The following is a 26,790-nucleotide window of genomic DNA, read 5'->3' on the forward strand; positions in this document are numbered from 1 at the left end:
TACAATAGCATTGTACCTATACTATTTGCAGCAAGGGAAAGACACATAAAAATACATAAAACTGATGCTCTTTACCCTAAACATAAAGAAGGATACACAAACCTTGCCAGAAGTTGGTCTTAAGCAAGACAATATATTTTTCTATGTTTTTATAAAAAGCCATTTGATCATCTGATACTGATTAATCTTCATATATTTATTCATTTATTTGTTTCTTTGTCCACTTATCCATGACTACCCTTTTCTTGATAATCTATTGTAGAGCTGGGATTAAGTTAGAGTGCGTACAAAATTAAGGCTGCATTGGACTAATAAACATCCTGTACGTAAACCACACAGTTTAATAATCACATGTATTTGGAATCTATCTCTTTAAGATAGAAACAACTTATTCAAAGGCATCATTAATTAGAAAGAAAAGCTAAAGGAGGGGATTTTCATAGTCCCAGTGGCTTTGTGAGTTATGGGAAGGATTTTGCTCTTCATCTTCAGTGCAATGGGAATTCACTGAAAGGTTTCAAGCAGGGAAGGGACACCATCTAATCTGGGATTGGTAAGATTAGTCATACTGCTAATTGGAGAGTAGACTGGATAGGAAGGTAAGAAAAGATACAGAAAAACAGAGTAATATGTTAGGATAGGAGTCCTGGCACAGCCTGATGGTGGGTGGTAGATGGAAAGACAGGAACAGATTAGTGAGATAATTCAGAAGATGAAATTTATAGGACTTTGACCAAACTCTTCCCTCTGCCTAAGGTGCATTGCCTGGTACCTGATAGGTATTTCATAAATGCTTTTGATGGGAAATGAACAGGGGCATAAAAGCCTTGCAATTTTTAAAGGGGCTTTAAGAGCCCTGGACCTGCCATATTTTTCCTCTCTCACAGGAACAAGATGGAACTAATAGACTGTGACCAAGATATACCTAGGTCACTGTGCCCCTTCCAGAATACAGGCTGCATGTAATGTCTGCAAATTCTTCACTTATAGCAGCGGTTCTCAACCTGTGGGTCATGACCCCTTTAGGGGTCTCCTGCATATCAGATATTTACATTATGATTCATAATAGTAGCAAAATTATAGTTATGAAGTAGCAACGAAAATAATTTTATGGTTGGGGGTCACCACAACATGAGGAAGGGTCGTGGAATTAGGAAGGTTGACAACCACTGACTCAAAGCCTCTTTGTTGGGAAATTTTTAGTTGCTTGACTTGTTGTTTTTTGTTTTTTTGGGTTTGACTTTTGAGTTATTTGTAGATGAATAAAAGAGAAAGTTGATTCTTTTTCTATTACAAAATAGTGAAAAATGTTGCTGTTGGAAATTAACATGGACTCCCCCGCACCAATTTCAGATTGAATGTAAAGTTATAACTATCCTCCTGAAGAAAAGGAATAGACAGCTTGCCAAACGGAATCAATAAAACAGGTCAGAGGTCAGAACTGCCCATTTGAGAGCTGTCATTCAAATAGTGGTGAATGACTAAAGCCATGAAGGTAAAGAACAAGGACAGATTTTTGGGAAGGGTCTGGAGAGAGGCAGTCTGAATGCAGGAAATTGAAACGAGATTCAATGTAGGAAAATTTAGACTAGCCCAGGTTTAAAGGCAAAAGCTCTGAAGATGAAGCATGAAAGGTGGTCCCCAGACTAAGCAAAGTGAACCTCTTGGCTGTCACTGATACTTTACTGAAGTGGTTAGGGCATGGGCCACAAGAAACTATAAACAAAATGATAGAAATGTATGTAGAGTTCATTTTGGCAGTTAAGAAAAAAGCAAAATCAGGGGACAGGGGACTTAAGGACTATGAGCTTGTGGGAGAAAAGCCTTGGAAGAAGCAGAGAACAAGAAAGTGGGAGTTTAGGCAAAATATCAAGGAGCTAAGTTAGTCAATAACAGTGGAACATTTCCACTTGAAATTTAATTTATAATGCAAGAAATATATTAAAAAATTTTTGAAAAATTACTGAATTTGAAGATTGTACTCATTAACTAGCCAGTCAGAACACAAATCTGTATCTGGCCACTCCAAAGTCAGACTCTTAATCTGATTATTAAGAGGAACTCTTTTATTTATGAAATCTCTAACATTTTCTTTTTTCCAAATTCTGCCATCTTTGCTTTTCTATCATTTCTATCAAAACCACTCCCCTCGTGGGCGGCGGCTGTGGCTCAAAGGAGTAGGGCACTGGCCTCATATACTGGAGGTGGCGGGTTCAAAACCGGCCCTGGCCAAAACAAACAAACAAACAAAAAAAAAAAAAACCAACACCAACAAAAAAAACCACTCCCCTCGTCTCTTTCACTGTTGATATCTTCAAGTTCATCAACCTTGTCCTTGATTCTCTAGTTTTCCTATATTCTGTGGTCCATTTGGAAGCATTTACTTTTTACATGTAACTGGTACTAATGGAAAGTTCCAGCTTGTAATAAACTTATCTGTGTTAGTCACTGTAGGCAGAACTAATGTTGGCAGTCACTGATACAATGAAAAGAATCTTCTCATGCCTTTTTCTTGGCTGGCAAGCAGTTACTATACTGCTGCTGAAAATTAGAAATAGTTGTGCTATGAAGCACCAAAAGTACATACATACATCAAGTAATGTGTTAGCTGCAAATTCATATATGGACTCTTTCAATTTGAATACAGTTTAGGTAACAGCTTTGTCCTAAGGTAATTTTTTTACACAAAGAAAAAAAATGCCTTAAATTTTCTCCAGACAGACATCAGCAAGAGGTTCAAAGCAAAATTAGTACAGCTGTTTCCCTGAACAAAGGATGTGTGTAATATGAACCTGCCATTCTGCCAGTTCCAATGGTTTCAACTGACCTTTTAATCTCAATGCTTTATTTTTTTTCATCCTTTTATTTTTTTTCTCCACTAAATCTCTGTCTCTTGCTGTTTAATAAGCTAACTGTTACTTGGAACCTAATGAAAGGATTTTTCCCCCTCAGTCCAAACCTTCCTAAACAGCCTCTTCATTACTCTATTCTCTTTGAACATTAAAAAAAAAAAAAAAGAAAGAAAGAAAGAAAAGCTGAAATAGCTAATGTTAGAGGTTCATGAAAATCTCCATCCAGGACATCATCACCCTAATTGGTTTATAACCTGCTGTGCTGAATAGCTCTTCCCCTTATCCTAGTTTTATCTTCCTTTTTTTCTTAAAAATAAAAACTTGTGTGTTGTAAAAACTAACCAACAATTAGAAAAAGACATAGGATTTTAAAAAATAGCTTCAACAATGATCCCAGAATCCTTAGAGGCCTTTGTCTAATTATGTGACTAAAGAAAATAATCTACAAGGTACCATGCGTTTGCAAAGTTTTAGTTCACCTTGTAATAGACAGAATGGAGCTATTAACTCAGGATGCTAAGCCTGCATCTTCCCTTAATTCTATGCAAGAGAAAAACTAAAGAAATAAACAATAATTGCAAGAAAAGACCTATGTAGAAGTAGATAATAAAAGATAATAAAGGTCAAGAAGAAAGAAATCATATTTCATAAAAGTTTTTCTAAATAGTGTTCAATTTTATATGTTCCTGACAGTAGAAATGAAAAAGTAAAATCCTTAATGATTTATAAATATGTAAAGGCATTCCATCATTAGTATTATTCCCAAAAATAGATACATGTTTATATTTCAGGTGTCTGAAAAATTTGCAATAACATTAACTAGGTATGTTTACGCATTGCTTTTAAAACACCTGAGCTCTATTTTAAAAATGTACGTAATTTGTTGCCACCCCAATTACCGAATCAGAAACTTGTGGTTCTTGCACTAGTATATGTATTCTCAACAGGCAAAAATGCCCCAAGGAGGTAAAAATTCGTTCTTGAGGGACAAAAAAAAAAAAAGTTAGATATTTCTGAGTTATAATGGTTTCAGACCCTCCAAAGGACCACAAAGTATAAACAGATACAGAGCATATCAGAGATATGAAAATTTCACTAGGAGTTTATTAAAATAAAGTGTCTAAAAAGGTCTCTTACTGGGCGACAATGAAGAAAAGTTGGCTAACACTGAACTAGGATATTTTAAAATATTTTCTTAAAATAAAAGTAGTATATTTTATTATATGGAATTGGGAAAACACAGATGGGTACAGAGGAAAAATATCAAGTTCAACTAAATTCCACTAGTAATAGCTGCTAAACATTTTCATGTCATTTCTTTCCAGTTAGTAAGTTGTCTTGTTGGTTCTCTCTGGTTTTACAAAAAAAAAAAAAAAAAAAAGGAAAAAAAATTACTATGTCAAAAGAATTTCTTGCAGTGGAGGGTTCATGAGTTGGCAATGGTGCTATAAATCTTTGCAGGAAGAGTTGTTTTGTAGGAGTTTTTGAGGGGGATGAATCAGGCCAGATTAATCAAGGGAATAACAGGTAGTAATGTAACTAATAGAAAGCTACCAACCATTAATTTATATAAACTTACAACGCTCGAGTTTTATATTGCTCTGTAACAGATATGGGAGGATGGGGAAGGTATGGCTGTGTCTGTGTAATGTGGTGGTGGTTGGGAAGAAACCTGCCTTGTGGAACCTAAAATGAAAGCCCGGAAGCAAGTATTTGCTATTATGTCTTTGGTAGCATCTGAGATAAATAAAGATGGTTTATCTAGCTTCTCTCACTTAATGAACTATCCTTCAATAATACCTTATTACCCTCTTCTCAATTCTATGGTCACCCTCAAATTTTGTACAATAATTTATAATTTGGTCTTCTGTACAGTCTTCCTTGTGGAGGGTACCCTAAGCAAATATCATTACTGATGTTCCTGGCATTTTTGTATTATGTTATAAAGTAAGAGTTTGAATTTATTTGCTCTTTTTTCAAATGGTTTATAAGTCAGAGTTTGTGTGGGAAGGGTTGGTTCCCCCCCAGAGCCTCATCACCTCTAGATGACTACTAAAATTTAGTTGTTGGTAATGCAAAGCTGAAGATTGGACATTCGATTTATGATAACACTGCTATTTGGTATGAACACTAACAATGACTCCTTATGAATTTCTTCCTGAAATTATTTATATCATTAATTTTTCAAAAAATCATCAAACAACAGATAATAAAAGACTAATACAAACTGGAAGGAAGAATATATATCATGATCAATTCCAAATTCATGGGATTCATATCACTTTTTCCTTGATTTTACCTATATTCTCAACTTTCAATCTTAATAGGCATTAAGAATCAAGAAATCTTTGATGAATGTTAAGTCATACTCAATATATAATCCTGGTTTGTTGGACACAGACCAAGAAATGCTTTTTTAAATCATGCCCTTTTTCTGTCTTTATAAGTTTCCCAGAATTTATTTCTGTTATCCTTAAAATGTTTCCTCAGGAGAATATAGTAACATTCAGATTCACTTAGAACAATCACTAGTTAAGTACAAATTAGCTCCCAAAATCAATCTGAAAACATACATCTGCTGAAAGATGGTTTTCTCTTTTATGTTCCCCCTCCCATCTGAAAGCTATTAAGGAAGAGTCTGTTGCTATGGAAATGCTCAATTTGGCACCATCTGTATTCAAAATTCAAGCCTTCAGCCAATCTCCGGTTTTTAATTGGCAGACCTTCTCAGAATGCTTTACAATTTTAAGAAGCCAATTCATAAAGCATTTCACAATGTAAAGCATCATGAAAGTTCACAATGCAAGCCTCACTCCATTATCCTAAGATCACACTTGTGAAGTCTCAGAGCATTAAGCCTTCTGATAATTACTTGGCATGTGGTTAACACCTAAAATTTATTGCCAAGTGGATTTCACATTTAAAGAAGATACTCAATGTAAAATTGACTTAAGTATTAGGAAGACACTGAAAAAGAGCCCCCGTGAGAAATCTGTATCACAATACATGGTTCAGACTAGAAAACAAATATAGAAATCAGCATTTATCATGCATATTTTGACTTCAGTTAGACCTGAGTTCAAATATTATTTATTAATATTAACAATTAATTAGGAAACTTGGCTATTTTACTTAACCTTTCTAAGTTTCAATTTCCTCATCTGTAAAAGATATATTTATTATAAGGATTATAAAGGATGCATTTTGGGGAATATATCCACTTCAAAAACTATAAAGGCATTTGAGAATCTGTTCATCCACATGGTCTTGAAGACTATTTGTCTGGAATGTCAAATGTCTGTGGATAAGCATTGTTATAATTCATACAACAGAAAGTTAAAGAGAATAAATAATTCTGTTCTAGTAAAGAAAGGATATGGCTGGATCTTGGAGAAGTGTAAATATGCTCCAGGCAAGAATATGCTTCTCCCCAAAATGTATGCCCAATTGTGGATCCAATTGTGCCATTTTCATGGTATAGACAAGTAACTTTCCATAACTGAGTTAATGATGTGGTCTGTTGGGAAGCTCTGTCAACCTACCATGTTATAATTATCCTAGATGAAGAGCACTCCATAGCTAAATGTAATTGGAATGTCGCCCTCTGGAAGTGTACAGTGCAGCATGCTTGCTCACACCGACATCCTACTGAATAACCAGCCTTCCCCTTTAATAATCCTTAAGGGGCAACATTCCAAATATATTACTTACTGCACTTAGATCACCAAATTTTTGAAAACTCATGTCTTTGACTAATTTAAATGTTGTTATATTTTTTATCTACTTTAATCTATTTCAGTGATAAACAATTGTAATATTTTAGTACCACTAAAAAAATCAACTGTTATCTTCATGTGTATCTTGATGTAAATCTCCCTATAGATTTTATCCTTTTTCTCTGAATTTGTAAAATGTATAACTTGTATGATGAATAGTCAGGACATGACATGAAAGCATAAAGACAACTTTATCTCCCTTTGTCTCTTCCTTTAAGCTTACTCAACGGTATAGTTCTTCCTTTGTTATTGAGTGAACCGGTGCAAGTTTCATGACTTTTCTGGCCATCAGTAGGTAATACAAAGTCTTCTTGTTATTTTAAGATATTAAAATTAAGATGTCCAATTCAATACATTAATATACACTTCACTGTTTATCACAGATCAATTTATAATTGCCTAAATGTGGAAACAACCTAAATGCCCACCAACCCAGGAACGGATTAATAAGCTGTGGTATACGTATAGCATGGAATACTATTCAGCCATTAAAAAAGATGGAGACTTTACATGGAGATCTCAGACAGAGTTGGAACACATTCTTCTTAGTAAAGTATCACAAGAATGGAGAAGCAAGAATACAATTCTAGTATGAAGCCAGTAGATGATCTAATACATACCCTCATAAAAGAAAAACTCAAATCAATTCAAGGTGGCATACAGGAGAATGAGGGAGTGGGGAGAGAGGAGGAGGGAAGGGGATGAGGTTACAGTGTATGACACATCTCTTTTATAATGACACATCACGATTATAATGGAGACTGTACCTAACAAATGCAATCAGTATAACCTAATTTTTTGTACCTTCAATTAACCCCAAATGATAAAAAAATGAATACTTCAAACTGAACTCACATATATGACTCCTCCTTCAACTAGAAAGAATACAAGTGGGAAGTGGGCAGGTCCCTTACCACCTTGAGTAGTGGGTATGGTGGGCTTCTCTCTCTTACTAGTCTTGTACATCCACCAACTGCCATTTCTTACCCTAACAGAGTTGAATGGGAATGGTTAGAGGAGAAGGAATATGTGCAGAAAATTCTTACTTGAGTCAGTACTGTCACTGTTAGGATGTGACTTTGTGCTTTCTGAGTCTGGATGATGTTAAATACCATTAAAGGGGTTTTACGTATTTCTGAACTGTATTTCTCCCAGCTTTAAGATACAGCTCTAATTCACTTATTCTATGATAGGTTCTATATTTATTTCAGTAGGTAGTCCAAACAAACTCATTTGAATCTGTCTTATGCCAAGCACTTGCCTGAAGTTCTGGGAAGTCTATGACAAAATGAAGCAAACACAGTCCTTGCCCTCATGTAGCTAAATTTTTTTCTCCTTTGCACTTTCATTTTTTCTCTGCTTAGACCTTGGATTTATGCCCTATATTAAACCTATTGTTTTTGTACATCTGTCACTTCCTGGATTATCTACTCCTTTACAAAATGATTCATGTTTATTCACTTTTATTAATACTTCTCCTCTGATCATCACTAAAAAATTCTTATTAAATGGAATAATGAACGATGAATGAATGGATGGATGTAGAAATGGATTTATGCATAAATGAAAAAATCATATACATTGCTTATGAAATATTATTTATATTACTCCTATGATTCATATACTTTACCTAATATTATACTAATTTTACTTTTTCTACTTAGTAATAAACTGTAATGGAGGAAGTTACATCATGGCTGTCTTGGAATATCATATAAATCCTGTCCCAAAACCCTGCACTTTTTAAGTATATAATCAACATTTGATAAACATGTAAATATAAATTTCTGTATTTTAAACTTATATTTTCCCTTCATGTAATCTACATATTAATAAAAATTATTAAGACTAAAAATTGGGGCAAGTTTTGCATATAATTTGGCAACAACTTTTTTTTTTTTTTGTAGAGACAGAGTCTCACTTTATGGCCCTTGGTAGAGTGCCGTGGTGTCACACAGCTCACAGCAACCTCCAACTCCTGGGCTTAGGCGATTCTCTTGCCTCAGCCTCCTAAGTAGCTGGGACTACAGGCACCCGCCACAACGCCTGGCAATTTTTTTGTTGCAGTTTGGTCAAGGACGGGTTTGAACCTGCCACCCTCAATATATGGGGCTGGCACCCTACCCACTGAGCCACAGGCGCTGCCTTCGGCAACAACTTTTGAGAAATGAGTAAAATAATCTTTTACTCCAGATTGATTTCTTTGTATAAATTAGATCCTTAGTAAATATTTACAGAAGTATACATTTATAAAAGAAAGTTGTAAGTCTCATCCATCTGTGTCTTCTAGAAGAGGGTTGATCTATGTTTAATTTTCTGCTATAAGCTTGAAGGTAAAAATTCACATGGTAAGCATTCAATGACCGTTTTCTAGGTACCATTCTTTACCTAGAAATTCATAGAACAGAGAGTTAATGGCTATCCTTAAGTGGCTCACTGCTTACATGAGAGAGAAACTTGAAATATTTACTATTGTATATACTTAAAGATTTATTATATTTCTAGATAAATCTACTAAATCATATATGAACATAGTTTAATGTTCTTTTGTTATTATCACCATAATGTACTATGATACTGAAGAATATAATTTTTAAGTGAAATAATAAAAGGTCCAATGAGTTTAATATACTAAAATAGAATACAAATTTATTAATTTTAATTTCAAATCAGCATTATGATATTATGCAAAGTTCCTCTTTAATTGTATTCCTTAAAGATGCCAATTCTGGTTTTAAAAAAAACTTGGTATTCAAAAATTTTTATCTGAACTAGACAGTTATAGATGCCAGTTATTTTAGAGGATGGAATTTTGAATTAGGAATCTGGCTTCTATCCTCATGATAAAGACCCATTACATAAATTCAAGATCAAAAATACGTATATTAAAGTTAACTTCTTTTGAGAGGCCCTACAACTGGTTGACGTATATATTCAGAATCAAGATACAAAAATAATGAAATGATACCATTTAATCAAAACAGGAGGAAAACATTATTGGCATTCTGAAATTAGGTAACTCCCAAGTATCTATCCCAGATTCTGGTACTTACTCATGCAAAGTATCATGGCCAGCCTATTTTTTTTTAAAGTCTTAACATATGTAAAACTCTTTACCTACCCAGTGAACCATAAAGTCAATGAATGTACCGTTTTTAATGGCCACAGCACATCTTGCTGACTGCCCTACATTGATATTTATTCTTTCTCCCAAGGACAACAAGTTACCTAGTCATGAATTGCTTTCACATTCCCATTTCGCCTTAAGTTATGCCATAATTTCTCTTAATTTGAGTTCTCTGAACCCTTTCAATAGACATCATGATAATAAGAAAAGAAAATTCTAAGTTCAAGATTGGGGGAAGGGAAGTGGAAAATTGAGCTTTTTAGGATTAAGAATTTTCTATTTACATTACATTTCTACTTTGCTGAAAGTAGCAGAGCTTCCAAAAGTAGACTAAAGAACATTTCCAATGACCTAGTATGTCATATTCTGTAAGGATGAAGTATGTGAACTGGAACTGCACCAAAGTGCTTTCTAAAACTATTACTTACAAGAGACTGTATTAAAACCCCCCTCTATCATTTAAGATTGACAATTCATTTATCATTCCAAAGTCTAGGTCTGTCTACTTTGGGTTTCTCTTGTTTTTTGCTTGCTTTTTAAGCAGGGAGTTTTATTAATCTCTTAGGGTAATTCTTTCTAATGGTGAATCATGGTCATGGAGATGATGGCAGCTTGTAGCCTACGCTAGCTGTCAGCTCCCTTGTGAGACAGTCCATTCAATCAGAAAGTATTTATGGCATGCCTGTTATTTTCAGAACAAGATGTTAGAATCACAAGAATTCAAATATAAAGGAGTGACAGTGTGAAGTTTATAGTCAGGGAGATGAAACATATACTACGTGGTCCTCAGATAGAGACAACAATGCTTGGAATCCCTAACCACTGGCATTTGGTAACTTGCAGATGTGGCAACATGAGAAAGAGATGTACTCTCCTCCTTCCATATTTCTAGCTAAACTGCCAGTCCTCCTACTTCTCTTACTGCAAGGTTTTCTTCTTTTAAAATATATGAAACTTTTTATCTTCCTAAAATGGGCTAAGTGCGATTTTCCTTAATGGCTAGGGATTAGCCCTCTGAGGATCTTTAAGTCCCATGAATCAACAAATATCCAATATATTTGAACTTAATTGAAATAAACTATCAAAAGTTGGTAAATAACTTATTTAAATATATCAGTCATAGACATTTTTATATAAACATAATTTATAACTCTCTATATATATACATAAGTGTGTAAGACTCTCTCTATATATATACACATATAAACTTTCAGCCATGTGTAGAGTATAAGGGTTTGAACACAATAATTAAGAAAATGCCATGAAGGCTATGTTAACCAGTTCGGTGAAAATATTTCAGACTGTATATGGAAGCAGCACATTGTACTTCATGATTGCATTATTGTACACAGCTATGATTTAATAAGAAAAAAAAAAACTTTCAGCCATGGTTTGGGAAAAGAACACCCATCTAGTATCAGTTTTTGAATCTGAAGACTAGAGTTAAATCCTGGCTCTACCATTTGCTATCTGTGTCTGGAGCAAATACTAATATCTTTGCTTCTCGACTTTTTTCTTATTTATTTAATAAGGACAATATCTACCTTAGGAGATGTTATGAAAATGAAATCCACTTATATATGTGTAAGATTTCTTTGTTCAATTCATGCAAAGCACAACCCAAATCTAAAGTATTATTTTATATGATATTTTTAAATCTGAATAAAATTAGATTTTTTGGTCACATAAATAAGTGAAGATACCGACAACTTTAAATTGTCTGAAATGTTTCATATTCTGGAGTTCCCTGGGACATATTCCTAGTTACCTAAATACCTAGCTACTGAGGAGAAACATGGGTATTTTGGTTACCCAGCCAGATGCTAAAAAAAAAATGAATCTCTTTCTATTTATTGCTATGTGTCTCAGACTATGTTTGTCATGGTATCCAGTGCTGAAAGATGGTAACCTGCTGTCTTAAAACTCTGAGAAATTTACAAATTCTTGTAACCATATGAAAAAATGCCCACTTTACAGCCCAATGGAATTGTGCCCCCCCCCAACCCCCTTTAGTGGTTCCTACAACAGAGAATACTAAATCAAATCCTTCACAAGTACAGGTAAAGTGCCATTGTTTTAAAAGGCCAACAAGAACCTACATGTTCCCATGTTGTTCATATTACCTTATCGTTCTGCACAATTACACTTGATGTTCACATTTTCAGGTTGACTAGAGTTTCTCAATTCATGGCACAGTTTTCTGTTTAATTATAGAGAAAGGTGTTTTCCCCTCATTTTTATTTGGTGCATTTGGGACTCAATTTTATCTTTGCAAACATTCTCTTGTTTAGTACACAATTTTCTGTTAACAACTGAATCTGGCTGGTAGATGACTCCCTGCCTTTCCTCTTCTTTATCAGTTCTACATTTTTCTGAAAGCCAGCTGTGGCCCAGGGCAGGGTAACAGTCTCATGGTTCCTATATGAAAGAGAAAAATATGACTCCAATAGTCAAGTTTATTATTTCTATCTCTGTGCTACAGACTTGGTAGGGGACTCCCAATGGCTTCACTTCAGCAACCCAGAGTTAGTCTTAGAGATGGTAATAAGCCAGACTATGCTGTATTTGGAAACCCTAAAAATAGAATATTTTGCATAAATATTTTTGCTTTAATTTAATATTTAAAGAAAATATCATTAAGCATTTCATTTATTCATTCATAAAATTTTGATGGAGAACTTAATTTTTCCAAGCCTGGAATTTAAGAGAAACAACATTCTCAGTGTAAGAAAAATTTCTTGAGAAAGTACTAAAAATTCTATTCATAGACACAAGAACAGTTACCAGGCTTCATGTATCCATTTTCTTGGTGAGAAAATATTTTACCCTTATAGCAGGGCACTGTCACCATTGACTTCCTAGAAGTCCTAGTGGAGCTCTCCATAATGAGGACAGAGGACAGATTGTTGTTATGAACTGAATGTTGTTGTCCCTCCAAATTTCATATGTTGTATTTTATCTAACCCTAAATGTGATGATATTTGGGCGTGGGTCCTTTGGTAGATAATTAGGTTTAGATGAAGTCATAGGGATGAGGCCCCTGTAATGGGACTACTACCCTGTTTCCCCAAAAATAAGACAGTGTCTTATTTTAAGGTGTGCACCCAAAGATGCGCTAGGTCTTATTTTCAGGGGACGTCTTATTGGTCCTGTAAGTAGGTCTTATTTTCGGAGGATGTCTTATTTTCGGGGAAACAGGGTAACTATCCTTAAAAGAAAAGGAAGAAGAGAGACCAAAGCTCTTTGTCTCTCTGAAATATGAGAACTTAGTGAGAAGGTGGTATTTGCAAGTCAAGAAAAAGGCTTTTACCTGGAACTGACATGATCCTGGAGTTCCCAAACCCCAGAACTGTGATAAAAAAAAAAAATATCTGTTGTTTAAGCCAGCCAGACTTTGGCATTGTGTTATAGCAGCTAGAGCTAAGATAATGAAATTTGCGTATCGATTAGCCATTTGGAAAGGGCTTTTCCATATGTTGTTCTATAGAATCTTAAAATGAATCTGGAATGAAAGCTATCAGGATTCCAATTTCATAGATGAGAAAAAAAAGTGTCAGAGAGGGGCGGCGCCTGTGGCTCAGTGAGTAGGGTGCCGGCCCCATATGCCGAGGGTGGCGGGTTCAAACCCAGCCCCGGCCAAACTGTAACAAAGAAAATAGCCGGGCGCTGTGGCGGGCGCCTGTAGTCCCAGCTGCTCGGGAGGCTGAGGCAAGAGAATCGCTTAAGCCCAGGAGTTAGAGGTTGCTGTGAGCCGTGTGACGCCACGGCACTCTACCCGGGGACGGTACAGTGAGACTCTGTCTCTACAAAAAAAAAAAAAAAGTGTCAGAGAGATTAAATGATTAGCCAAGGGTCGCAATGTCACAAAGAGGAAGAGGCAGGACTGAAAATCAAGTCTTCTCATTTTAAATTCAGTGCTTTTAGTACTATATTATTCCTAAAATGAAACTGAGGAAAGGTGTAAGGAAAACTGTGCCCTGATCTTTAGCATAAGACTCCCTTCTTGCTTGAGAGACCTAGAGAATCACGAAAATAGCATGTGAGCTGTGTCCATGCAGGAGGTCAGAAAACTGGCGTCCAAAGTCAATGTGTATGTGAGGTGTGGCAGTAGCAGCCCTAACAGTTACAGTGAAGATTCTCTAGATTCCAAAGGTCTCTTGACACTAGAGGCAGAGGTCTTGCTCAAGGTCTGGGGTTTTGCAAAAACAAGTTGGAGACGTTCTGTCTGACACTTTCCATGTCCCCCATTTTTAGTGCAGATGGCTGATAAGTAACTTTTAACTACTTTGTCCTGCTTCTTGATAATAAATAAGGACCCAAGGTTTGATCAGGAGGGCTCTGCCCAGAGTTCCTCAGTCCCCTGAAACAGACTTCGTGTCAAGCCTCTTCATTCCTCATGCCAAAGCCCCTTCAGAAAGGCATTCTTAAGAATTTTTCTCACTAACATAAAAGTAATTATTATTTTCATCATCATTGTTACCATTATCCCATAACTAACCATTAGCTGCTTTTGGAATTCTTATTAGGCCTCCAAAACCCAAAGGCTTTCTTTATAAAACCCATATTTTTAATGTGCAGCCAGGCTGAGTGGATCTGAGATAATTATCACTATGTCCTGAAGCTATAGAAAAAGTTGTGGTGGGTTCTTATTCCTTTCAATGTGCACATGTAGGATAAAGTACATGCTCCAGTGCTTTCCTACTTCCAGGGGAGAAAGCATTACTGGCTTTTGGGGTGGGTGTCAAATGGAGTTAGTCAAAGCAACATGGGGTCATGTTTTAGAAAAGTATAGAAATAAGTGTGAATTTCAAGGCTAGATCATAAAAGGTATTGCATCTCCTGCTTGGACTCACGATTGCTCGTCTTGGGGAAAAAGAGCTACCATGTCATAGAGACATTCAAGTAGTCTCATGGAGAAGCCTATGTAGAGATAAACCAACTAGTCCCCACCAACTCACCAAACATATCAGTGAACCACCTTGAAAGTGAATCCTCCAGCCACAGTTAAATTTTCTTATGACTGCAGCCCGATTGATGAAAGATCCTGACACAGAACCACCTGGCCAAGTCGCACATGAATTCAGACTTACAGAACCTATGAGAGGTTAAACATGCAAATGATCATTGCTGTTTTATGACACTAATTTTGGGGGTGATTGTTTTGCAGCAATAAGTAACTATGCAAACTCTTTCTTGGCAAAAGCAGAATGAACTCGGCTTTTCCCTTTGAATTTAGAAAGGTCATAATCTATTAATCCTTCCTACTTATTTTACAAATGCTTCCCTTAAGGCAAGTACAACAGAATAAAGACTGGTGGCAAGTAATTTGTTATGCTGCTTTAAATTATGTATGAAGTAATTTTGTTAAAGAAAAAACTAGCAGGTCTAAAATAATAATCCCTCCCCCCCAAATAATAATCCCTATACTTCTCTACCACCCAAGGAGAGCTGCAAACATCTTTTAGGAGTAGTCCATGGCACTTATCTAATCTTTGGCTTAGTTTTATCTAAACTGCACAATGCCACCAAGAGTAATGTTCCCATTTGTACCTACAGGTACTAAAATATAACAGAAATTCAGGATTTTAGTTGCAATGTCCCATTAGACCATAAGATAAAAACGCTAGTCTATAAAAATGTACGATCTCTTTCTATATACATCTATTTTGCATTTGTCTTGTCAGCTAGCTTACTTTTCACATGAAATTCTTTATATTTACCTATCACCAATTTTATTATATCATACAAAAAGAATAAAATAACCGTTCATATTAATTGATTCAATAGTTATGTTCATTATGTTTAATTTTTAAAGTGAATGAGTAAAACATTTGTTAACCTACATCTTTCTCCTTAAAATGAAACATAATGAAAAAATAAGCAATTAGTAGAAAACACCATTTTTGCTCACAATTATGGCTACATCACTTTAAATGTTTCCTATTACACAATTACTTGAAAGATTAATAATTGCCTATAATCAACTAATTTGGATTTTAAATATTATTTAAAGATACTTTGGTATTTTCTTAATGAATTTAAAAATGAGATACATTAAAGCTGTGATTTCATGATAGATGATTATTATAAATTTGCTACAACTTACAGAAAGATAAAAACATATACTTGTTTTTCATAGGTAAAAGTTGTAATTGCTCTGATGGATCTCTAAAATTCATTAAGATAATAAAGGCCATTTCTATTACTTAATATATATTTTCAGGTATCCTATTTATGGGGCACTAATAAAAATTAAAATAATCATGAGATTTATATGTGAAGAAACACATGGCATGAGGAACCTTGCAGTGATGGTTAATTTTATGTGTCAAATTGGCTAGGCTGAGGTATCTAGTTGTTTGGTCCAGCACCAGTCTAGATATTGATGTGACAGTGATTTTTAAATATGATTAACATTTCAATCAGTATACCTTGAGTAAAGCAGATTATCTCTATAATGTAGGGTAGTCATCATTCAATCAATTGTGATGACCTTATTAAGAGAAAAGACTGAAATCTCCAGAAGAGGAAGAAATTCTGCCTCTAGATTACCTGATTACCCTTGGACTGAAGACTACAACATCACCTCTTCCATAGGTCTCCATCCTGCCAGCCTGTCCTACAGAGTCATATGAGTCAATACCTTAAAATCATCCTCATCCTCATTCATTCGCTCCTGTCTCTCTCTCCACTCACATGCACACACACACACAAATACACACATACACACCCCGCATGTACATCCTACTGGCTCTGTTTCTCTGGAGAGCCCTGACTAATACATTCACTATTCCTAGTAAATAACACTGAATAAAAGATCTATAATAACAAAAACAATAATAATAATGTACGTGTGGTAAAACTCTTGGTTTTGAAGTAGGATTGAGCAAGTGAGCAAATGATGTTTTGTTTAAGCTGGTATACCATCGGGGTCCACTGGATCCAAATTTACTTTTTGAATTTCTTTTTTGGAAGTTCTATTTATAAAAATTGATGTTTTATGAATTTTTTTCCCTAGAGGTTTAGTAAAAAAAAGAAGAGAAATGTTACTTGTTTCTTCTTTTAAAGAAAATGAAGTTCATTTTATATTTTCCAACTAACATATGGGTTCACTGAGCCCTTTGATAAATTGAAAATGTTATACACTCTTAGTCATCCTAATTTTCCTGTATTTTGAAACATTTTACTATTTCATCATTGCTCATCAATTATCCCTAATTATGCTAAAATAATTAAAATGATAAGTGAGAAGGATGAAATTGCATAAAAGAATGATGCAATAGTAAAATAAATCTTCATCCTTTTGTTTTTATATTGATTGCCCCAAATATTGCATGTTTTTTTCAAGAAAGTATAAAAGGAGACTGGAGACACCATTTTTGAAATCTGCTTTTAGATTTCATTTAACACAGTTGAAATTCTCCTGTAATGTCAAAGATAAGAAAATTGTCAGAGGAAGACATCTTATAATTATTAAACACAACTGAAGATAAATGCAAAGAGATAGGAAGCAGCATTCTAGAATCTAATGATAATGGTGCAATTAATCATATAGATGCAATCTTAGATTGTGAGTCTTCAGATGATGAAAACCTAGATGAATTTTCTCAAACACAGAGACTGATTGTTGACCAATATATTTCTAAGGAGAGAAAGAAAATATGATATTTTAACCCACTTATTCAATAGGTGGGACTTTACCACACAATATATTTAGCTACAAGAACTTCAACAATCCTCTTTTGCTAAAGCAAGTGGGACATATATCACATCATTTATGATGTTTGTGCACCAAAATTTATTTGACAGCAAGAAGTTTATTGTATTTCAATTCTTATTAAAATTTCCAACAAAGTGTTTTACCATCTCTTTGTTCTTTCTTCTGAAAAGAATCTGTGAAATAACTCAGACATACAAAAATAAAATGCTACAGGGTTCATCAGGCCTAGACAGGAAATGGCTATTTGTCCCGCTATATTGAGGGCTGTATCAGAACCTGATGTACAGAAACAGTAATCTTTAACCCTCAGCTAAAGAGTTTCCATACTTCATTTAATTCAAACTATCACCAGAAAGAAACTTATGTGATTTGAATGGTTATACTGCAGAAGAAAAAGAAAACAGTGTAGAACCTATAAATTCATTTATCATGGTGCATGTCTAAATACACCTAGAGTGCAAGTTGGCACTGGGGGAATAGTGCTACCTCTTCCTCTTCATTCCTTATGTTCTTCACTACGTCCACTTTCCTTTTCACCTGGCATCCTTCCCCTGTGCAAGGTCATCCATTCTGGGTAAGTTCCAAATTAGTGTGCAGAAGTATCTTCGCTCCTGAAATCTCTACTTGAGTTTTCAACGATTTCTTTAACATCTCACTATGGCCATCTAGCTGAAGCTTTAGCATGTCTACTTTTTCATCGATAATCAACCCTTTGTCCTGAGTTTGTCTCTGATTATGACATTGCCATCTTTGCAAGAACTCAATCTCAAACTCTTACTTAGATCTTAAGTTTCATACATACAATCAATGTCAAAATCCTGTTAATTTTATTAATGGCTCCACCATATGTTAAATTTGTTTTCTTCCTTTTCACTTCACTGCCACTGCTCTAGTTTGGGCTCTTTTGCCTCATAACCGGCTGCACTGAATTCATTCGCTTACTTATCTTTCACAACACACACACACACACACACACACACTTCCATGCTAACAAATTCATCTGGCACATCATTTTCTGACATTAGTCTAATTATGTTTTCTCCTATTATCCCTTCCTAAATATGTAGTACCTTCTCTCTCCAGCCTCCTGCTTTCAATGTCCTATTCACGACCAGATCAAATTCAACCTCCTCCTGGAAGCATTCCAGGACCCCCTCAGTCAGAGCCAATGTCCATTCCTTTTGTTCTTTCTTAACATTTCGTAATACTGCTCTACTGAGGTACTTTTCCCAGACTTCATTGCTTGAATATATTTGTCCAAATATCCACATTTGATCATGAGCACTTTTAAGACAAAGGCTGTATCTTATCTCTCCCTGTACCCCCTCCATCACCTCTGATGTTAGCTAGCACAAAGTAGGCATTCAAAATGTTTGCTGAACCTAACTGTTTGGTTGCCAGTGGCATCCTAGTGCATGTAAATTTTGAGAGGTGCTTACAGCTATAATAGGTTGACAGCAGGTGCTAGATGTCAAAAGAAGAAAATTTATATGGCTAACTCCATTTCTTCTAAAATAAGCAACTCCACAATAGACAATACCTGAGAGGAAGATATTGGCTGGCATTTCATTAACAATAGAGATTCCATAAAAATGTAGAGAACAGAGCATTTTTATTTCACCATGAAAAATTTCATACGTTGGGTTGCAGCAATGAATGATGGCTTGACAAATGCTGCTATAAAACTGTCAGTTAATTCAAAAATCCTGTGAGAGCATTTTTATTCTCATATAGAAGAATGTTCTCCCTTCTATGGCCCTGTATACCAGCTCTTTAAGCAATATGTTGTGAATTTATTTTCTTAAAATTTATAAGATGTCACTAGATTTCTCAAAGAATTCTGGACTGGTTTGAGAAACTTTAGATGAAAAAATAATATCAAAGAAGCAACTTTGCATTCTGTTTCAGAAGTCTTTCCCTTGGTTTAGTCAATAAAAGGCCTTATATCCCTTTTACTCACCCATCTTCGGTTTCTCTGTACTGAAGTTGTGTCATCATGACAATATGTACCATTTAATGAACACCTAGTGTGTGCCATTATCTTTACTTCAGAAACATCAAGGAATTTGACTTTCATGATCATCCTACCAGCTTTAGCATTATAATTAGCTCCATAAGACAGATGAGGAAACCATGGTTTATGGCAGCTGTCCCCAACATTTTGGCCAGGGACAAGTTTAGCGGAAGACAGGAAGCAGAGCTCAGGTGGTGATGTGAGCTATAGGCAGCAGTAGTAAATACAGCTGAAGCTTCCCTTGCTCACCCACTGCTTCCCTTCTGCTCTGTGGCCTGGGTCCTAATAGGCCAAAGACTGGGACTTTTTCAGTACAGAGCAAGTTTCTGGGAAGACGGTATTTCCACAGGCAAGGAAAGGGAGTGGGAAGGATGGGACAGGAGGGGGAGCTCAGGCAGCGATGCTGTGCAGTCCTGTTCATAACAGCCCAGGGGGTGGGGACCACAGGTTTATGGAGTGAATTCAGTAGACCAACGTCACATAGCTAGCACATTAGACACCCAAATACATAGAAGACAAAAGTGCAAATAGAAGCCCTAATACTGATATTTTAAGTTCTCAAATAAATATTTCTTCCTATTTTTTTGACTAACCATCCTTTACCATTTGCCGTGCCTCAGGCTTTAAAATTACATAGATGTGGGTTTGAATTTTAGTTCCTCTTATCATCTTCCTAAGACCCTAGGCAAGTTACTTAATCTCTCTGAGCCTCAGTTTTATGTCTCAAAATGAGAATAGATTCTAGGTTTATAGTGAATATTGAAAATGAAGTTGTTTAATTCCATTTATATACTTTATTGCATCTTTTCTGAAGCAACCTTCTCCTTTGGGTCTTTTAAATTTCTCTTTCTTTTAGGGGTAAAATAATCAAATAGCTATCCAAAAGCTCATTAAATGCTTTTGTACTAAGCATTCAAACCACCCAAACGGATTATAATTAAAATAACATGAGCTCATATTCATTGAGTTTTTATTATGGCTCTGACCTAAGTGCTGTACAAAGTATCATTCAATCTAATTCTCCCAATTGTTGAGGTAGATATAAGTATTTAATAGACAAGGAAACTAAGATCAGATAGTTTACTGAGATTAGTCAGTTTGTTCAAGGCTACGAAGCTAATAAGTGGCCGGTGAGCTAGACTTTACTCAAAACCTATATGAGCTATTGCTGTATAGCTCTAAAATGGTAGTAGTCAGGATTATGAAGAGAGAAGATACAGAAGCAAGGCTCTTAAATACACGTTAGAGAAGTCACATTCGCCAAGAAATAAACCGAGAAATAAAAGAGTGTAGTTCTTTCTTTTCATATCCTTTTCACTGCTCTGTAACGTATTATGGTATTATCCATTGCAGTGTTAATGGGCATGAACTAGAGTTTTACATAATTCAGACACCTCCAAGGAAGGAAATTTATATCCTTCTAATCTTACTTACTTTTGGCCCCTGACCTGGCCCTTTTGCAAAAGAACATGACCGAGAATGGTTGATAAATTGAGCAAAGAATTGAAGAAAAATTTGAACATAAGAAACAGCAAGGAGAATTTCTCATTTGAACTTAGAATAAGATTTATTCTCTTACCTAGATTATTATAACACGATTTCTATCAATATAATTACCTGAAAGCAACAGATACCATGGGAATAGTTTTCTATAGTAGAACATGTTGGTTGTTTGCAGTCCCAATTATCTGGGGTTTAGCATGAATATTACTAGCAGAGAGGAATGGTTTTGTATGTATTGATTTTCTTGACTGTGCAAAGTTATGAGCTGGAATTTACCAAGGAGGTAAAAATGTTTCAGTACAGTATTACACACATATTAAATATTTTTCTTTATTAAGCTGATTCTTTAGAAGTATTCTTAGCAGTTTCAGGGCAGTAAAAAAGGAAGACTGCAATCATCAAATGAGAAAATACGATGTTATGAACAAGTATTTTATTTCTGTCCTTTCCTTGAAAACCAAATCTGTACTAAGAAAAATTCTATTTTGAACATGATTGAAACTTTGTAAGTATTGAATTTCCATCCCATTTCATAGATTACAAATAGAGAGATAAACTGAAGCACAGCAGGGCTGCAAATGACATTGTTTAGATAAACATTTCTTGTCAGAATAATCCTGGTACCAGTGTTAGAGGCTCCAGGCATATTTGGAAGTAAGATTCCAGCTCAGATTCTTAATAAGCAACATGACATGTCTCAATAGACAATTGCTTTGAAGAAAATGCTTTTTTGGACCATCTGGGCCAGAATCTTTACATTATATTGCAAATATTTATAAAGGTATTTATTCCTAAAAGACAATAGCTTAGAAAGGCAGAACTATTTAAATCACTGGATACGAGCAGAGAGATACAAACTTGCCCTCTGGTCACTCAATTTTAATCTCCATCATGAAAAAAGTCAATGCAATGTAAAAAGAAAGATTTTAAGGGATAACAGAAAATGTTTGGACAATGTTGAATAGTTGTTGTAAAATATATTAGTGTTTTTTTTTCCTCTTGGGAAAAATAAAAGTTATTTTTCATTAGTAAAATGGTAAATGACTTTTTATACAGTATATATAGATTTGCATAAACATCTTTGCTAAATTTCCTATTTCTCAGGCAAGAAACAGATTATTTACTTTACCTGTGTAATAGGAATACAGTTTCATACAGAGTAAATCACTTACTAAGATTAATTCTTTTTTTTTTTTTTTTTTTGCAGTTCTTGGCCGGGGCTGGGTCTGAACCCACCACCTCCGGCACATGGGGCCAGTGCCCTACTCCTTGAGCCACAGGTGCCGCCCTCTAAGATTCATTCTTTTGGGCCAGTGTGTTGCAACCTTGTGGAGGACTTCCAAAGTTCTAGTTTGGGAGAAGGATGTATACTTTGCCCTTGCCTTGCTGGTTATAACTTACATTAACGCAAAGAATTTAAGTGTATTCTTCCTTGTCCAAATTAGCTATGCCAGAGATTGACAAGTTTCTTACCAAATATATTGTTCTTCTTCGGCTTAATACTGGACAGTATTTTCCTACTTCCTTTGCAGTTAGGTGCAGTCACATGACAAGTTCTAGCCAACAGACTAGATTATGTATATTATTAATTAATATACATAATTAATTCACATGACTTCCAGGCTCGTGAAAAATTCCTATGAACAACACTCATTCCTCGTCTGTCTATTAAATGTACAGGACCATGATACTATGGACACAAAAAGCGGAAGGAATTTGGGTCCATGAATAACTTTACAGAGGGTTGCTTATTTTTGATGGCATTAGAACAAAAAGTAAACTTCCACTATACTAAGCAACCAAGATTTGGAAGCTTATCTGTTGTACTAGCTAGTGTTAACCCACCTATACATTAGCATGTATCCCAATTCACTGTTTAATCAATAATAAAGAGCTAAAATTTCAAATTTTAATTGACAATCACTATGATCAAAAAAGGAAATGCCTTTAGGAAGTTAATCAAAACTTAAATCATTTCAGACCAAAAAATTATTTAGTCCTAGTGATTAAGGTCATTAAGAAAAATAGAAAAATAAAATGGGAAGTGATAAACACAGAAGCATCATAGACTTGCAAGTTAGAAATAGACATTTGCAAATTTCCAACCTCTGTTCTTTACTTGTTTTATAAGCTTGGGCCATTTGATTAACTGTTCTTAGAAGGTGTTTTCTCTTCTATAAAATGGGGATTATGAAATATAGCTCACAGGATCCTATAAAGATTTTATACACACACATATATACACTGCACCTAATACTTATGAGGTACTCAATAATAATGGCTATTATCACTAAGTATTTAGTATTTAATATGTAGAATTATGACCAATAAAGTTTTAAAAACATTAACCTGTTACTCTGGTTACTCTTCTCATTCCCCCAACATATGGCAGCTCAGCTAGTCATTCTGCCTTCATTTCCTTAGGGAAGGGTTAACGTACAAGAATTATGAAGGTACAGATTCAAGTTTTTGAATTTTAAAAACCTTAGCCTGGTGAAGAACAATATCTGGAAGAAAGAAAACATGTTTGAAGAAAGGTTTTCTTCATTCCTATGCTACCAAAGATTCCTCTGGTTGGGGGAAGAGAAATGAGGCAGACTTGGAGACTAGGGCAAGGCAATTCAATATCAATGTGTGTCCCTAGAGGGAGGGTAGATAGAGGAGTAGGAGGAAACCAGGGAGATCTGACAGAATCTGATAGCAGAGGTGACCTGGGCCTCATTCCTGAGGTGACCTCTGAGGGAAACTAGATGGTGGTAGTTTCCCATGCTTCTCCCTCTACGCCTTTTCTTGACCCCATGCACACTGACTGACACCACACACAATGACTCTGAATCACTACATGTAAAGAAGAAAAAGAGCATGTCCAAGGTCTAGCCAGATGGGCTTTACCAAAGTTTCTGCCCAGCCCAGTATGCCACAAAGAACAGTACAGTGATTTCTGATATTATGCAATGGGCCATCAAAGTAGCAGAGAGAGAAGCAGATTTGACAGTGCCAGTGCAGAAGGAATGAAAGATGATCCAGGAAGCAACCACCTGCTTAGACCAACAACCAAGGATATGAGGGAGAGACTGGATGCCAGCCCAGGGAGATGACATCACAGGAGCAAAATATTGTGCCACACTATGCTTACCACACCGACCACTCCATGTTTTGCAACTATATAAGCCCTGAACTGGTGGAAATTATATTTATTTCTTCTATTCAGCGGATATATTCAGTTGTTGAAAGATAACATTATGGACTGAAAATCTCATTCAGTACAATAGTTATCATTTGTAATTTTTCCACAGTACTTTTACAAATGGGATGAGGATATAGGAATTTAAGTTGTTATTGAAACTTCTCATGCCGTGAGTGTCCCACAAAACTTACTTCGATCCGTGATGATTGCTCTAGCCTCTTGGTTGCCGGTCTTGTTTTTCAAATTCTGGGCAGCAGTAATAAGCTCTTCCAACTGGGGGCGCCTCTGTTCCAAATCCTGCAGCGTTGCCTAAAAGAACAAATATCACTTAATATCAGGGTTCTCTATCATTATACATTTCTTTCATGAAATACAAAGTAAACTACAATTTTCAAACCAGCCAAAACACTTTTAGAAATAAAAAAGATATTACTGAATATAAATCTCTACCGTGTTAAGGGTTTATAGAAAATGATTTAACACAAAATGTGCTTCATTCTTAGCTACCAAAATGCTTCAAATGAAAATCTTGATTATAGAGAGTCATTTCAGAGTATCTGGGTTTCCTTAAACCAATATATGAGTGCCATGAGGAGGAAACATAATTCTGAATTCTGACAAGAAAGATAGCTATTTATACTTGTAATCTCATTCTGTGTGGTGTTAAAATTAAGGTGTGTATCTATTTTAGAAACAGAAAAGGCACAGAAGTGATTTAAGAGATATTCCTTATTTGACTTCTTTGTACCCCAAATTCCTCACCTACAAAATGAGAAGGTAAAGTAGATGGACTGTATTAGTCTTTCTCCAAAGCTGCCTGCCCATAAGAAGCACCAAAGTCTCTGGTCCCAACATAGAACTAGTGCGTTTGTAGTTGAAAGGGGGGGGGGAATCTTGCATTTGTAAAAAATTCCCTGCTTGACTTTTATGATTAGGCAAGTTTGGGAAGCACACGACTAGAAGTTAGTATTCAAGTTCTTCAGTTATTATAAATGACTTTGATTTAGTAGCACTTTAACTAAAAATACCAAACTGAAGAAAGCCATCAATTTTTAAAATCACTGAGAAATAGGAAATGCTTCCCCTCCTTAAGCATCTATTATCTCTTTCATCATCATCTAAATGGAGATATTTTATAGAGAAATTTGTGAAAATTCAGGTATATCTGCTTTGTTCTCGTTCTAAAACTGAGACAAATTTCTTTCAACTGGGAAAAGTAAACATAACATTTACTATTAATTTATAACTACTATGTGATAGATGTTTTACCCATGTCTTTTCATTGTTATTCCCATAATAACTACACTAATAGCCAAGCATGAAGTCTGCCTGATTTTCAATATGGTGATTTTGCTACTATCACACGAGGCCAATGAAAGTGAAGAGATGAAATGTGGTAGATGGGAATGTTTGTGAAACTTAGTTATCTACTACTCCTTTGGATTCCTGTTGATTTCTAAATGGTTTTTGATTTTGGAAAGACCAAATTTTGATCATTCTGTAGTATTTCTTTTGTGAAGAGGTAGTGAAATAGCTTTTTTGATTTAAGCTAAATCCATTTGGTAGTATTAAAATAATAGGAAAAAACGTATCCAAATACTGTACATCTATTTTGAGCATTTTTCTCTTTCTGTATTGAAAAATTGAAGGGGCTAACTTTTAACAAATTTTCCACATTTGTAAGCTGTGATTGCTCAGAAGAAAAATCCAATTTTCAGGTTTCTAACTTTTATGGTTTCTTTACACAAAAGGGTGTTTGAAATATGGAACAAATCACCAAAGACAGCTATTGAAGTAAGTGGCATAAGTTAGTTGGAGAGTACTGAACAAATTTTAGAGTAGGAACCATATATAGTGAGAGGTTTTATGAAATAAGATGTTTTTCAGGGTTAGAATGTTTACCTCTGGTCATCTGTAGCATAGCAAGCTGAAAGGTTGATTTGGAATTGCCTACTCTAAAATGTCTAAATATATAGTATATTCAATATATTTTTTAAAACAGACTTACCCGGAAACTTTAGATTAATTCACATTTCCACCTCAAATTTAACAAAGAACTTTAAATTATATATAGCTAACAAAATATACAAATTGATTAATTTATTTTTATTTTTTTAGAGATAGAGTCTTACTTTGTCACCCTTGGTATAGTGCCATGGTGTCACAGCTCACAGCAACCTCCAGCTCTTGGGCTTAGGCCATTCTCCTGCCTCAGCCTCCCTAGTAGCTAGGACTACAGGCGCCCGCCACAGTGCCCGGCTATTTTTTGTTGCAGTTTGGCTGGGGCCGGGTTCGAACCTGCCACCCTCAGTATATGGGACCAGCGCCCTACTCACTGAGCCACAGGCGCCGCCCTGATTCATTTATTGACCCATTCATTTTTAATAAATACTTTTCTTTTTTTCTTTTTTTTTTTTTTTTTGTAGAGACAGAGTCTCACTTTATGGCCCTCGGCAGAGTGCCGTGGCCTCACACAGCTCACAGCAACCTCCAACTCCTGGGCTTAAGCGACTCTCTTGCCTCAGCCTCCCGAGTAGCTGGGACTACAGGCGCCCGCCACAACGCCCGGCCATTTCTTGGCTGCAGTTTTGGCCGGGGCCGAGTTTGAACC

General features: G+C 35.5%; 1 protein-coding gene across 6 annotated transcripts in view; it reads right to left on the minus strand.

The window, feature by feature from the left end:
• The window catches only part of DMD (dystrophin), a 2,416,375-nt gene that overhangs the window by 645,238 nt on the left and 1,744,347 nt on the right, over positions 1 to 26,790 (minus strand). For all 6 annotated transcript variants that reach the window (XM_053581215.1, XM_053581214.1, XM_053581218.1 and 3 more), the window contains one exon: positions 24,371 to 24,488. In XM_053581215.1, the coding sequence (XP_053437190.1) occupies positions 24,371 to 24,488 (118 nt within the window). The remainder of the gene's footprint in view (positions 1 to 24,370; positions 24,489 to 26,790) is intronic.

Source organism: Nycticebus coucang, chromosome X (genome assembly GCF_027406575.1).
Source record: "Nycticebus coucang isolate mNycCou1 chromosome X, mNycCou1.pri, whole genome shotgun sequence".
Lineage (NCBI taxonomy): Eukaryota > Metazoa > Chordata > Mammalia > Primates > Lorisidae > Nycticebus > Nycticebus coucang.